The 15153-nt window shown below is 43.7% G+C and overlaps 1 protein-coding gene across 3 annotated transcripts in view; it reads right to left on the bottom strand.

Moving 5' to 3' along the window:
* The window catches only part of PTCHD4 (patched domain containing 4), an 80441-nt gene extending 65818 nt beyond the window's left edge, over positions 1–14623 (bottom strand). Inside the window, exons 1-2 of one of the 3 annotated variants that reach the window (XM_088053381.1) lie at positions 14613–14623; positions 13640–14189 (exon numbers count right to left, since the gene is read on the bottom strand). In XM_088053381.1, coding sequence (XP_087909507.1) covers positions 13640–14188 — 549 coding nt within the window. In that variant the 5' untranslated portion in view covers position 14189; positions 14613–14623. Of the gene's footprint in view, positions 1–13639; positions 14240–14612 lie in introns of those variants that run through there. The other 2 variants (XM_005521821.2, XM_088053380.1) reach the window with 2 other exon arrangements.
* Positions 14624–15153: the final 530 nt, after the last annotated feature.

Here is a 15153-nt window from a genome sequence, read left to right as displayed (position 1 = left end):
TGCTGGACTTTCTTTAGTTGCTGTATTTCTCAGTGTGAACTGGTGATGCTGCCAAAGGAGAGATCCTTTTCCTCTCTGTCCTAAGCTTGCATGTCCTCCCTGCCAAGCCTGGGAGCAGCTGCTCATGTGGTGTGTGGTGAAATGGATTGGAGAAATAATCCAGGTTTATGCAAACTGAACAGGAGGGGAAAAAGGGGAAAAAAAAAAAGAAGGGGAAACCAAAGATTTAATCCCCTCATCTCCTCCTTGCTGCCATCTGGCAGAAGGTTTTATTAATTTTCTCTGCTCAGACCCCCCAGTCTGGTGGTGATATCAGCTGTGCCGCACCTGAACGGCTCCATCCTAAAGGCGGCTGCATTTCACAGCTGAGTATTTGTCCTTACTTTGGTATGCAATCCCTATTATCTTCTAGGAGAGTTTCTGATTTGGATGTGCCTCTTCAGCCAGAACACAACTCAAAAGATAAGCCCCAATTGAGGCTCTGAGGTGCAGAGTCAGGCTGCCTTAACCAAGGCATCAGGTTGGAAATGTCAGGACTACAGTGAAAATGTCAGGACTACCTCACTGTCTGCTACAGGAAAAGAGGAAAACCGGGCACCTCTGAAGGGCAATTTTTATCTTAAATGGACTGGATCTTATTCTTAGGGATTTTAGCCCTCCTAAAGCCTACAATGCCCCAAAGCCTAGTTTATGTACATTCATAAAATGCTTAAAGTTAGGTTATATGTGTTTCTAGATGTACACGTTAATGTAGTGCTGCTGTTAAGAATGAGCTCAAGATACAAAATAAGATGAATATTTAATTACTGTGTATAAGCATTTCTGGAGAAATGCAGAAATTCTCTGTAAATAATATTAGTGTTAACAAACATCTTTTCAACTTATTTCAGATGTTTCCTTGTGATACATCAAAGCTTTTCTCCCCAAATATGCATTTTACAATTACTGTAATGCAAAAGGTATTAAAAAACAAAAAAAGATTTTTCAAAATCACCTGCTGTGCAAAGCGATTTTTCAATTTTATATTAGTATAGGCTATTTGGAAAGGTTTTGGTTCTGGCAGAACAGGAAGGATTGGACTTTTAATTCTAAAATAAAAATGTTGCAGATGGTGGGACCTTGTGATATCTAGCCACCTTTGGATTTCAAGCAAATATTTAGGGAAAGATTCTGATAGATAAAGCCAAAGAGTAATCAGATGGTAAAGCACTTCCAGATGATGGAATTTCAGCATTTGTCTTCTGAGCACTCCACAAAATCTCTGTCTCCCTGCTGCAATAAACTGCCAATATCTGGCAATCTATTTTGGATGAGGATGGCATTTAATTCCAGTTCCTTCAGTGGGAGCTAATTCCTTATTCAGATTAATGTATTTTAATTCTTTAGCAACTGTCTAATAATAATTTCCAAAAAGAGTTTTTCAAAGCCCTGTCAGAGATTTAGAGTGAGAAAAAGTTGCAATGGACTTGAGAAGGAGCCTAGATTTTCCCTGTGAAATTATTCTGGGAGGTTTTTTCTCATGTTATTGCAAACACAGATTATTCCCTAGGATTTTTGGAAAAGCTTCACCTGACATGAGATTTTTCTATAAAGATAAAGAGGATTTAGCATATCCTCATGCTTACAGAAATTTAATGGAAATTTTTTTTGGTGATTTGGAATAAAAGTATAGTGGCATTCATCTCACCTAAATCAGAAAGGTTAATGCATAATATATTATTATTTCTTTGTTCCATGATGTCTCTGAATGGTGAGTTTCTCCTGTCCTAATGTAGACATTTAGAAAAACTGAAATTAATTAGTCCTGGAGGTTCACCCCTCTATCCTCTGGTTGCAGATTTGGCTCACTTTAGATTAGATTCTGAATAGAAAAGGGCTCATATTGGAGGAAACAGATGTGTTACTACTGTGACTCTCTGCATGAGCACCCACAAATTTCTCCACCACAGACCTACATTGGAAGGGTCAGAGGCTGACTCTGAAGACCAGGTCCCATCCTCTGCAGCAAAGGCCTTGACATTGTGAACAAAAAGAGAAGAAGAAATAGCCTAATTCCACAATTCTTTTCACAAACATCCCCAGCCATTTCCTAGACAATCGGTCTGCAGTCATGGACCAGTTGGACATAAGAAAAAGTATGATATGATCCAGATTAATATTTCATATCTATCCTGTTCAACTAAGTCTTAGGACTGTCTGCTAACATAATTTTTCCCTGGCACAACCAGAATACAATTAAGAAATGACAAAATTCAACAGGGACAAAATGGAGCCAATTTGTGACATTAGGGCTATGAGGATTTTCAGCTTTGAAGTGCTGGGGAACAGTCAAACAATGCATAACACTGCAGAAGGACTTTTACAAATCATCCAAATCCAAATCAAATCACTCATCAAAAATCCACAGTCAGCACAAAACTCCCGAAGAAGACTTGTTTCATTCTAGAAAGATAACAAAAGGAACAAAGAAAAGCAACATTCCTTCAAGGCTCCCCTAACAATTTAACACATCCTCTGCAACCTCCAAAACACTGTTCAAGCTCTACACAGGGAACTGTGAGTGTCCTGCTGAGCTTGATCTGCAAGAAGGTGAGGGAGGAAGGAGAACATCGAGTACCGAAATGTCTGTACTTGCAAAGCAGTGTGAGAGTCAGAGGTAAAAGTAAGTGCCCTTTTCTCTGGGGGCTGCAAACTCCAACATCAACTTTTTCTTTGACCTTGGTCATGTCATTTAAGTGCTGCACCCTCACTTTGAGATTGGCAGAACTCAGCTAACAGGAATCAGTTCCAAGGGAGGGACCCTACATTGCCCTTTGGGTACCAGAATGCAAAAAAACCTCAGCTCAGCTTTCTAACTGCTCTGGATCCATCTGTGTAAATTCTGTGACTCAGCTGCTGCTGACATGTTCTCCTTGCTTAATATTATCTGTGAACTTCAGTCCTGTGCAATTCAATTTCGTTTCCTGATGATTAATAGAGATGTTAGATGAGACCAGACCTAACACAAATTCTCCAGATACCCTGCAAGATACCTTCCATAAACTTGTTACATTATCATTTATCATGATTCTTCGTTTACAATCTTTCAGCCAGTTTCCAACTCACATGACTGATTTCCCATCCAAGACAATCTGAATTAATTTCTCTATTAGGGTTTCCTCATAATCCTGCTCAGGCCAGGGAATGGGTTAGAATGACCTTATAAACCTTTTATGTGTTTGACCTCTTGATGTTACATAGAAGAGGCTCATAAAACTCCAACACCTCTTCGAATTTCACCAGCAGCACCACAGCCTTCCTTTGTGATGGGAAAAATCAATGTACAGGAGAAATCACAGCAGAATATGAATTCTTGAATGCATAACCCTGCACCAAAACCACCATCCCACACCCCAAACTGCTCCTTTACCAAACAATATCACGAATGCTGTCCTTTGTGTCCACTGTATTCTCATGGAAGAGGCTGTGGGAAAAACCAATTCAAATGCTTTAGGTGTGAACCTGAGCTTTTTGAGCTTTATCTTGGGCTATTTCCTATCTTGGTTATATTTATTTTAGCTGCTGTAAAGGAAATGAAAACACATCCTGTTCTGCCTTGTTTTTCTTTGTTATTTTTACTACTTTAAAACGTAATTGGGTTTTCCACAATGAAAGTATCAGAATAGTTCCTAAAGGAGCTTTGTTCAGATCTGTTAAGTAGTAACAAATGATCTGTTTTAACTTGCCTTTTGAAGTGAATGTTGTGATGAAAAGACCATGGATCATATGCAATTACAGCATTTGGCATTTATGTAAGAGAAATTTCCCTTCAAGGATGTCCTCTATCTCACACTTCCAAAATCTGATACTTGAGGCAAGAAGACAGAAAAAATTGTAAGGATACAAGTTTTATTCTTTTAGGAGTTAAAAAAAAAAAAAAAGCACCCTTTTCCTAAAATTGAATTCCCAAAACCAAAAATGAAATGCCTTGTGAGAGCAGGGGAGCTCTTAAGGTTGTCAAGCTTGTGAAATTTATTTTAGGGTATATACCTAAAGCATAATGCTTGTGCTAATCTTGAAGCCTGAGGAAAGAAAAAAGTTGAGAGACATTTGTAAATCTTCAGAAATGTTCACATTTCTCTGCTGGTGTCCCAAATTTCTATGCCATTTACAATGACAAATCTGTTATGCACCAACTGGGTGACCAATGTTTTCTACATGCAGTTGGGAAATCAGTTATGGACAGGAAAATTAAGGTTAGTTAACAAAGAAACACCACAGTTAGAATATTTATTACCACATATTCCAGCCACTCCTGAAAAGAATTGGGTTTGTCATCTGGATGTAAAAGTCTACATGGTGAAATCTCTTCTGGGGGATATTTTGTGCTTATCTGTGAATAAAACCTCACTCAAAGAGTCAGGAACATGAACAAACTGAACTGTGAACTTTTGGGGAAAAATGCACATGAATATTTTCATGTTGCATCTACTCGGCACTGAATTTGTTAATGTATTAAAATCTGCACTAAGAAATCATCCTGGAAAATGGTTAGAAAAAAAGGTGATTTATATTTAAGTCACAGATTCTGTCAAAGAGATGGAATTGCATAATGAAATACTGCTAACAACATCTTTCTTCTTAATGAACCACACAATTTTTTACAAACTAAAGTGGCTTGGAAAACTGGAAGCCCAGATCACTAGTCCCATCGATACAGTGCCTTGGTCTTCAGTGTAAAACTGCATTAAGGAGAGCCAGAGCACTCTCCTGGTGGGTAAATTTGTGTGCAGGGGCACTTGCCTGTGTCCTCAGCCAGCTGGTGGAGTTTATTTTGCTGTGATTTTCCTTCCCTAAAGTCTAAACATGGAAAAAATTTCCTCTTAAAGTGACTTTGGTTTTTTCCCTCCTTTATTTTTTAATCTGAAATATAATGTGAGAGAAAAATATTTTAGGAATCGTGTTGAAAGAGTACCTAGAATAAACCATTTTAATACAAAAAAAAAAAAAAAGGGAACATTTTGTTACGGGCATGTCAAAATGAAACTGTGGGAAACTGCCCTTATCCTTCCATCCTCCAAAATGAAATTAGTGGCAGGGTGGACATTGTTTCAAAAGTGCTTTTGGTTTCAAGAGTACTGTAACTTCAGACAGAAAAAGATGCAGCTGAAAATTTTTGGGCCAGTCAGGTCATGAGTGATTTAGTCCAGGTAATTCAGCATTTGGAACAAGAGCAGCAAAGCCCTCCATGGCCACTGCTGAGCCGTAGCACCCTTTAGGAAGCTGTTGACACCTGTGCAAAAATGCACCATGCGTGTGGTGAAAATAACACCTGCCCATCAGGCTGACAGCACTCCTGTAATGCTGGTGGAAACAATTACACAGAGTGAAAGAGAAGCAAGACCCTGTCCTACATGAGAGCAGATTTTCTGTCTTGTTTCAGTGCCAAACTTGGGCACGAGGGTTAGGTGCCCCAGAACTGGCCCTGTAGGTGGTGTTTATCCTTACATATTGTGAGAGGATGCATGTCAGGTGTTTGGGATTCCCTGTGGAAGGATTTAATGGGGCCTCCCAGGACTCCCACCATTAGCACAAGGAAATGACTGTTGCAGGCTGGAGATGGATCTTTAATCCCCCTTGCATTCCCCTGCTTACACTGCATTGCACTAGGAGTCTCAGTGGTGTGTGTTGCCTTCAAAGGTGTGGGGCAGGAAGGCAGGTTTGCCCTTTATCTCTTCAGATGCTCTCTGCACAGACAAGCAATCTTTAGGGCTTGTGTAAGTTTTAAAGAATTGTTCTGCGAGACACCAAAATACGACATCATGTGTACTCAGGAAAGGTTACACACATGTAGTGCCAACTAATTTTTTAGCTATAGACCATTATCAGACCAAAATTTTCTGCAAATTAGCCAGCTAGTGACATGCTAGTCTCATAACCCATGGTCACACAGCAGTTCCCTGGCTGTGATGCCAGTTTGCTGGAAAGAGTGGATTGGAGGAGGGTATGTTTGGTGGCAAAATATAAAACCAGGGAGAAAAGCTGATCTGGCCAACTCACAGCTGTGAAGGCTGGCTGGTGTCTTGCAGAGCTGCTGCTGGGCATGCAGGAATGCTGTTGTGTAGGAATTGCCACCAGTGTAGGAGTGGTGCTAAGGAGAAGAAAAAATCTTCAGAAAAATTTCAAACCAGAGCTGCCACAAAAAAAAATGATTCCCAGTTTGCCCTTGAGCTGATTCCACAGTAAATCTTTATAGATGGAAATATTCCTGCTGCCACCAGCTCACTCTTGCTAGTGTCATCAAAGATCTCCAGAACTTCACTTTAAGCTCCTGCTTTCAAGTGGCCTGACCAGTGTAAAATGAGACCAATTCACACGCAGTGAGTCCAGGGCTAGGGTGATGACATGTGATCATCTCTGCAATGCTCAGGAGCTCCCTCACTGTTCTCTCCCTTTGTAGGATTCTTCACAGCCTCACTTCCAAGAACTTCCTTTACTGCCTATTCCCCACATGAGCACCTTGCCCCTTGGTAGGTAGGAAAACAGAGAACAGGACAAATACGGTGAGAAAAAGAGGTATAAAAGACTTCATAGCTTGCTCCTTCAGCCTTTCTTTGTCTTCTCCTCTCTTTTCCATCACACACAGTATCTGCTTTCCTACATTGCTGAACACTTTAATTTGTATTTAAAGCTGTTTTACAACTCAAGTCCCAGCCACGTTTCATTGTTTGCAGTATGAAGGGACACTGGATGTGGGGCCTGCATAAATTAAAGGCTTTCAGTACAAATGTGAAATCACGGTTTCCCCAACTCAATTCACTTCTCTTGGAAAACCAGACAGAGGGTTTTTTTGACTGTGACTTCTGTAATAACCACTGCATAGAGGTTTTTATCTTAATGTCTGAAGAAGTTTAATATGGGTTTTGCACTTAGATTACTGTTTTCCAAACACCACCCAGCCTTACCTACAACATTGTTTGCCTCTAAGAGATACAATTAAATGCATACCCACATATGCATAAACGATGGTAAATAACTTAAGAACTTCTTTTTGACATTTATCAATCTAATTTTGTCCTTACAAGGTTCCCCTCACTTCTACCATAAAATATATATAAGGATCTCTCCTCCTCTCCTCTCCTCTCCTCTCCTCTCCTCTCCTCTCCTCTCCTCGAGTCGAGTCGAGTCGAGTCGAGTCGAGTCGAGTCGAGTCGAGTCGAGTCTCCTCTCTCCTCTCCTCGAGTCTCCTCTCCTCAAGTCTCCTCTCTCCTCTCCTCGAGTCTCCTCTCCTCGAGTCTCCTCCTCTCCTCAAGTCTCCTCCTCTCCTCTCTCTGGGAATATGTCACATCTTCTTTACTAATGCTAATCAATTTTATTCTCCTGACTTGATAGGTGATACCTGAATTTGTTTTAATTCTTGTTACAGATACCAAGAATACCTCTGGTGTAAGTCTGAAGACAGAAGTTCAGAGCTGCCAAGAGCTCACACAGCCAGTGCAGTAAGGGGTTACAAAGACCTTTTAGGAAAATGTAGGGATGACTGTTAAAAGATGCCATGTCAGTGTAGAAACAGTGGCAAGCATTAACCAAATATTTATTAAAGAGAATAAATGTTTTTTTATGTCCACAGAGGACTATCTCTTTTAGGAAAATGGGAAAGTTCTACTGGGCTTTCTCCCTTTGGCAAGCAGATGACATCCATCCCAGATCCACAGGGATGAGCCATTATTACCAGCAGAAGGGGTTTGTAATTGCATCTTGCTCTTCTCTCCTCCTAAACAACCTTCCAATTATTTCTTTTTTATTATTCACATCAAGGCCTGGCACTGCACAAAAGGCCGTGTGCCCCTGCAAGTGCTGACAAAACTAAAAAGTGGAATAGCTGGGAGGGAAAGGCATGAAGCAGACAGCCAAGGTCATCCAAGAGGTCAGTGAATATTTTCTTTGCAGTCTTCTATATGGCCAGAGCTCTCAGCTGCTGCATGGGAAGGAATAAGCCCCATACCCAAGGAACTTGCTCTCTACACCCCTGGTCAGATGAAGGTGGAAAGTCCCTCAGAGACTGAAAATAAATATTAAGTTCTGAACCAAAGAATGGCAATTCAAAAAAACCCACCGAAACACTTGTCCTTGCTTTGCTAGGTCTCTGCTGCCTTTCTGCTGTTTGTTTACACTGGAATAGCTTATCCTGGTACATGTTAACCCAGTTTCATGTTCCCTGTGCAGTCAGGGCTCATAGTCTGGCCTTGCCTTTACACAAGGAGTTTTCTTAATGCTTGACCTATCGGAGCCAAGGAAGAGACCTTTCCTAATGTACTAAGCAAAGGAAGGAGTGGAAAATTCTCCTAAAAATGGAAGGAAACACTTAATTTCTTGGCCAAACTGAGCAGACAGGCTGCCTGATTACATCTCCAAAAGCTGATATCTGCAGAGATGTCTCCCAGCAAAGGCACAGCTCCACCAGCCCATCCAGGTGAGGAGGGTCAGGAGCCCTTCCCAGTGCTGCTGGACAGCACAGAAACACAGCTGGAAGAGTACAAGTGTCTTTCTTCCCCCAAATTAGTTTCCCAATATCTGAGCCAGAAGATGCTCCTAGGCTTCAAACATTTTCCTCTTGCTTTCATGCTACTGAGCAGCTATTCTGAGCTCAGCCTGCCCCATCCTGTCTTCGTCTGCGAGGCTGAGATGAAAACTATCAGTAGCCTCCAGCCTCTGTCCTCTGATCTTCTCCCTGCACGTTTTATTATTTTGCTTTGACTTGCTTGAGCTTTTTCCAGCCACAGAGCACTTCACAGAATCCTGAGCCACATGCTTGGATTGGGACAGGTGGTATCACAAATGGGTGCAGAGCCACACTGCCTCTTAGGAAGGATCTGCTCACTGGAGTTGGGGCAATCTCACATTCTAACTGATTTTACTGAAGGGATAATCAGTTTGTGGATATCACTGGTGCATAGATGCCCACACTGATGTTGGTGGGCTCTGGTTTCATATCTTCTCTCTGGTGTCTCCCTCAGGGATATCTAAGGAGGGATTAATCTTAAAGCAGTCAGAAAGACTCCACAAATGCAAATAGAGCAAGACTCATTTAAAAGTACAGCTGTTAATGTGAGAAAAACTGAGAATCTGGCCAGTAGCAAAACTTCAATTAGAGGTTTCAAGATGTTAAGTGAATGCAAGTAACGCTTCAGCTTAAGCAAGAACAGATTCAATATCCAGCTGATGTGTTTATCACAAATGTGGTAATAGAGATTTCTGGTTTATTGGCTGCTATTTCACCTAGTGTTCATAAATGACTGATACTTAATTAATTGAAGGCAGTATTACAGGAACCAATCTGCTGACAAAGGTTCCTTTAAACCAGCAGTTCTCATATTTATTTTGGTCTCAGACAGACAAATTCTCAGTTATTATCTTTTCTCAGACAAACTAGCAAATAAACACAAGAAGTTACAAAGAAAGAGTAAAGATGAAATACCTGAAAAAATATTTTTATGCTTCCCCCCACTTCCATATAAAGACTGCATTCAGAAATAATTATTTTAGTTTGCGGTTTTTTTTTGTGGGTTTGCTTTTTGGTTTTTTTTCTGGAATAGGACAGCAAATTTTCTGTGGTTATGGGCGAATCGGGGTCAAAAAGCAACCTCTTCCCTCATATTTCATGGTACACAAGAAGTAATCATCTCGTAATCAATAATTCTGTTTATACCAACAAATAAACTGCCTCAGACCCCATTCTGGCCTTGGAGGCAGGGGCACAATGCGCTCACTTCTAAGAGCACCACACACCATTATTGCAAGGATGAAGTAGATTTACCAGCCCAGAGTGGACTCTTTCCCAAGAGTCTCCCAAGTCATGCCCAGTCACAGTTCTGGAAGTCTCAGCTGACAAAAACAATGCTGATTTTTGCCAAAAGTTGGGATTTAACAGTTTGATGACTGATGGTGAGTGCTCAGTGTAGATTTGCCCAGACTGTGCAAGTTAAGGCACAGTCCAGACCCCAGAAACAGGAACAATTTTTTTATGTCCTGAACTGAGGAAAACATGAGCAATGTTTCTCCAGGAAATATCTCAAAAGTCTTCATCAAGACTTCATATAGCCAGCTTTGTTTTCCTGCTCTGCCACGGTCCATCTGCATGACCTTGGGCAAGTCACTCTCTGGCTGGGCTGCAAATTGCCATGAACAGGCTACTGTGTCCCCAAAGCAATGGGAGCTGGCATTTTCCTTCAGCCTGGTTCACATGCACTTCCCTACAATGACCCCTGAGCAGCCAGAGTAGATTTTAAACCCATATCAGGCATTTTAAACTACCCTGCAGTCTCTGCTCTGAATGTGAGTGCTGTGTCTCTGCTCCTTCTCTGGTGAGTGGAGAGACCAAGTTCCTGGCTTAGCTAGTGAAAGTAGAAGTATTTAGGACTATAAGATCTTCCAACACTACAGCAAGTAACAGTTAAACCATTATCCTTTACATCCAGGTTTCCTAAGGAAAACCAAGCAGTTTCATCAGATTTTGCAGCCCGATAACAGCTGCTTCAAAATTGGAGCAGCCTGCTGAAGCCTGCTTGAGTGGTTCCCACAAAGTTCCTGTGGGAAACCTGCCAAGAGCTCACCCCCTGTCAGCCTTCAGCCAGCTTCACCTGAGAGGTTTAAACTGATTTGGCCTCCATCAGGAGATGAGAAGTGAGACAAAGTGAAAGCTTCTCACAAGGCTTGAGGGAAATAAAAAACTAAAGATGTTTTTGCAGCTCCCAGATGGAGCAGGAGTGGAACAGCTCAACACTGCCGTTGTGGTTCCCAGACCAGCACAGTTTGACACTTGACCCTTGTCAGCTCATGCCCCATATGGGGCACCTTCATGGCTTGTAAATCCCCATTTTGTTTTTAGAAGAATTTTGTTCAATTTGAGGCCATTATTAAAAGAACAAAACAGCAAAACCTACCAGTATTAGCCAAGCAAGACAACCTAGAAGATCCTGGTGGGTCCTAATGGTGCAGGAATGTTTAGCTGAGAAGAATCCCAAGGGCATGGACCAGTGAATGAGATGAACACTGGCCCACACTGAATAAGAGCAGGCAGATTTGGTCCTCTTGTTTGCAGTCCCATGAGGTTTAGCCAGAACTTTTCCTTAATGTCACAACTCAAGTACTGAAGAAACACAAAACCTCATAGATACAGAAACAGGAGTTATTTCCCTTCATTGAACATCACAAAACTCATCTACCCAAGTGGATGCAGCATCCCAGATGTTTCTGGTTAAACACAATGAGACACCTCAAAACAAGAAATACAGGTGTGAGTTTTCACAGCCTTTGCTCAGAGGTGTAAAGAGAGGGAGGTCGGTAAACAGCATTTTACTGTAGGGATTAAACCAAGATTTTGTCCATGGTTTGAAGGAGATCAAGAGATGTTGCCCACAACTTCTTAACCCTTGGTAGATGGGACAACAGAGATGACAGAGATAAACTAGTGAATTAATTTATACAAAACAGTAATTTAATCCCAGTAGCTGGAGCCAAAGAGACCAGAGAAGGTGTGTCTCTGCAGACACACCATTGCTGAAGACCAGCCCAGGTTCAGGGCTTATCACAGCTCCATGGTAGAGTCCTTACCATATAAGAAGAAGGAAAATTGTGGCGAAGTGTGTTTCTCTTTCTCCATAAAAGCAGGAACTCTCCCTACCCCCTCCTAGAAATGGATTTAATTGCTGGCTTTTCTCTGAAGTGCAGTCACAGGCTTTGGCAGCTTTAACTTCTTTCACTGAGGGCTCTCTGCTCTGTCCAGATTTAAACTGAGTTACTTAAGGGTGTTTATTCCCTCACCCAGAAGATGAAACAACTCCTTGGGGGATTGAAGGGGCTGGGATGGTGTTTGGCAGTGCTCAGTGTTAGACTCCTATGCTTTGGGAAAACCTTTCTCTCTTGTGTGAATTATCTGGCAATCCAATAAATGGCTAATCCAGATCATATTGTCTTTTCCTTTGCTTTTATCTTTAAAGATAGGAGGAGGTGTAAGCAATCTTCTAATGAAAAAACACATTGAAAATTATCACATCCTAGTTCTAATAAGATCAGTTAGGGTTTGTCTAGAGAAGAAAATTAACCTGGATTGAGAGAGTAGGGTGACTATTCCTGTATAAAGCTGGTTTATAACACCCTTTAGTCTAGATTATCAGTGCTCTCCATTGAACTACCTTAATTTTAATTCTAAATATAAGCAAAATGTAAAGGATACACTTTAATTCTGCAATAGCAGGATTGTCTTTGCAGCACACTAGAAGATAAAAATTGTTTGGGGATATTTAATCCAGAATAACTTGTTTTTCTGTGCACTCCTTTCACTCAGGACTTTCTAGCAGTAGCAAGGACACATTTCCACACACTCAACTCAGGCAGCCACAACTCTGTACAAAGCAATTACTGTAACATCTACAGCCACAGGACCAAATCCAAGCTGTTCCACCTGGCACTTTTACTGAAGAAAAAAGACAATCAAATAAAATCAATCTATGTCTCTGCTTCAGATTTCAGAACAGGGACTGACTTTAAGGGATCTTTTTCTGGTAAATGTACAGTAAGAAACAAATTATAACTGCAGGGTCTTAGTGCTGATACTTTGAAGAGCATGTCCCTTACCCCAAGGAGCTCTTTGAAAAAGGGGGAGAGGTAACCCCAGAGATCTCTGGTTTACAAGAAGGAGCATATCCCCTCCCCTATGACCTGAGCCATGACTAAATAGCGTCTTAGGGAGTTTGTTACACTCTGTTAAATAAATCCTGCCTCTGCTGCAATGCCCAGGGGACCATGCAGATATACTGTAATACACAAAAACTTCTTTCATGAGCTAGCTGCAAACTTCGTACCTTGTTTACTCACAGCAGGTTAGTCCTGGTGAGCAGAATTGCTCCAGATAGGAGGGAAAGCAGATGGGTGCTTGTGTGCCAGGGAAATAGTCCTGAGATAATTTGTGCCAAATTGTTTGTTCTTTTAATTGAGAGGACTGAAACTTCTTTCACCTTTTACCTTGTTTCAACTTTGCTGGAAACCTCTATCTGGTAGGATCCATCCCAAAACTCCAGCCCATCCATCAGCGACAGAGTTAATAATTTTTACACTGAGAGAAAAAAAAAATAAAAATCCCACTTCCCTTCACCTTCTTTGCATGCAGGTAAAGAAGGCAGGATACCTGAAATTGCTTCTGGCCCAAACCTCCTGCTGCTCTTACGGCACTGGCAGGGGCAGGGAGACACAGGACCTCACGGTGCCTTTGAGGAAAGCTTTTTCTGGCCACATTAAAGACAAATTATCCCACCACAGCAGCGAGGCTGGAAAGGGTGATAGTGCAAACCAGCTCTCAACCCCCCACCGACCTCCTGTCCCTTTCCCCCCATGTATTGAACCTTCAAGGCATTGCAAGGTCTCCCGGTGCTCAGGCTCTTCTCCGCTCCCTTCTTCTGCTCCGGCAGCGTCCAGTTCCCCTCCCTCCCTCCTCGCCCAGAACAAAAGCAAGGCACCAGGATTCAGCTGCTTCACGAGGAAAGCCCAGATCACACACATTTCGATAGAGAAAGATAGATATGATTATATTTCTCTTTGCTGTTTAGGACAAGAAATGAAGTGCTGCCTCTTTAATTGGCAAAAGCATGCAGTAAGAGCATACCTTTAATTTAGTGTTGGGATAGCTCACTTGCACCCTGGCTGTTGTCTTATTGGAGAGGGCAGCCTGCCTCAGATCCTCTAGCACTGAAATAATATCATCCAGCACGCATTTCTTATCCTGATTTCTCAACACACACAGATGGGAAAAAGTATAATTATAGCCTTTGTAGTTCACCTTCATTTCCAGCACGGCTCGGTGGATCTGCAGGATCACATCAGCCTGATGCAAAATATTGCCTCCGGGTTTGGAGAGGAGAATCACCCTGCCATACCTCCCCGGGGTGTGCAAGTCCGAATACAGCTGGCTTTTGGATTGATCGAGGGAGAAAAGGCTGCTGGCTAAGCTCCTCTCGATCTTGGCCAGGCTGTGGCTGGGGGCTACCAGGCTCTCCAGGTCAGTGTCAGGCTGGAAGCGGCTGAGCAGGCTGAAGCCGAAGATGATGGTCAGGACTGCGGGCACAGTGAGGAAAAACACCGGATGCCTGCTCACGAATAAGCCCAGCTTGTAGAAAAACGACTGGAGCCCTCTGTGTATCACCTGCCGCAGCATCCTCCACCAGATCCAGCCTGCAGATGCTCCTGGCCGTCTTAGAAAGCACATGTGACATGTGTAGCTCCTTACCCCTTCCTGCCAGTTTCCCTTTCTCTCTCCCTCTCTCTCTACTACTCCTTTAAAAGACTGCAGCAAGTTGCAGCAAGACAGCCAAATATTGATCAATGGGGTGTGTGTGTGTGCGTGCGGGTGTGTGTGTGTGTGTGTGCCGGAGATGGAAGGGACCGGGCAGGGGAGGGAGGGGAGCGGGGGGGGGGGGGGGTCCTTGCCTTTTTTCCCCCTCTTTCTCTCTTTTTTTTTCCCCCGCTCTCCTCCCTCCCCCCAAGGCAGGCAGCATCGCCGTCCCCCTTCCCCTCCCTCCCCACCCGCCCGGTGCCCCCCTTTCTCCGGCGAGGCTCGGGCGGTGCTCCGGGAGCGCTGCCGGCTCCGCAGTGCCCGCTCCGCTCCGCGCCCCGCGCAGCCCCGCGCCCGGCCCCGCTGCTCCGGGAGCTGCGGGCAGCGCTGCCGCTCTCCCCCTCCGCCCCTTCACACACACACACACACACACACACACACACACACACACACACACACAGGGAATTCGCCGGGCCGGAGGATGATGCTGCATTTTAACGTCCCCCGACCCCTCCGTGCCCCTCCCTCGCTCCCCCTCCCCAGCCCCGCCGGTTGCCGGAGGAAGGAGAGCTCGGCCCGGAGACTTGGCGATCCTCTTTCCCGCAGCAGCAGCAGCCGCCTCGGTCCACTCTCGTCCCGCGGTCTCCCGGCTGCAGCATCCCCACGCCGCACTCCTCTCTCCATCCCCCGGTCCCGCGGCTGCTGCATCTCCTGGCCGCGCTCCGCTCTCATCCCGCTGTCCCACCGCATCCCCCCGCGGCGCCCCGCTCTCATCCCGCTGTCCCACCGCATCCCCCTGGCACTCGGCTCTGCCCCGTCCGCGCTGTGGCTCCCGGAGGCCGGGGGGA

Source organism: Pseudopodoces humilis, chromosome 3, assembly GCF_049639895.1.
Source record: "Pseudopodoces humilis isolate 2021_Gansu_Grassland_sample_001 chromosome 3, ASM4963989v1, whole genome shotgun sequence".
Taxonomy (NCBI): Eukaryota; Metazoa; Chordata; class Aves; order Passeriformes; family Paridae; genus Pseudopodoces; species Pseudopodoces humilis.
This window is presented reverse-complemented; position numbering and strand designations above follow the sequence as displayed.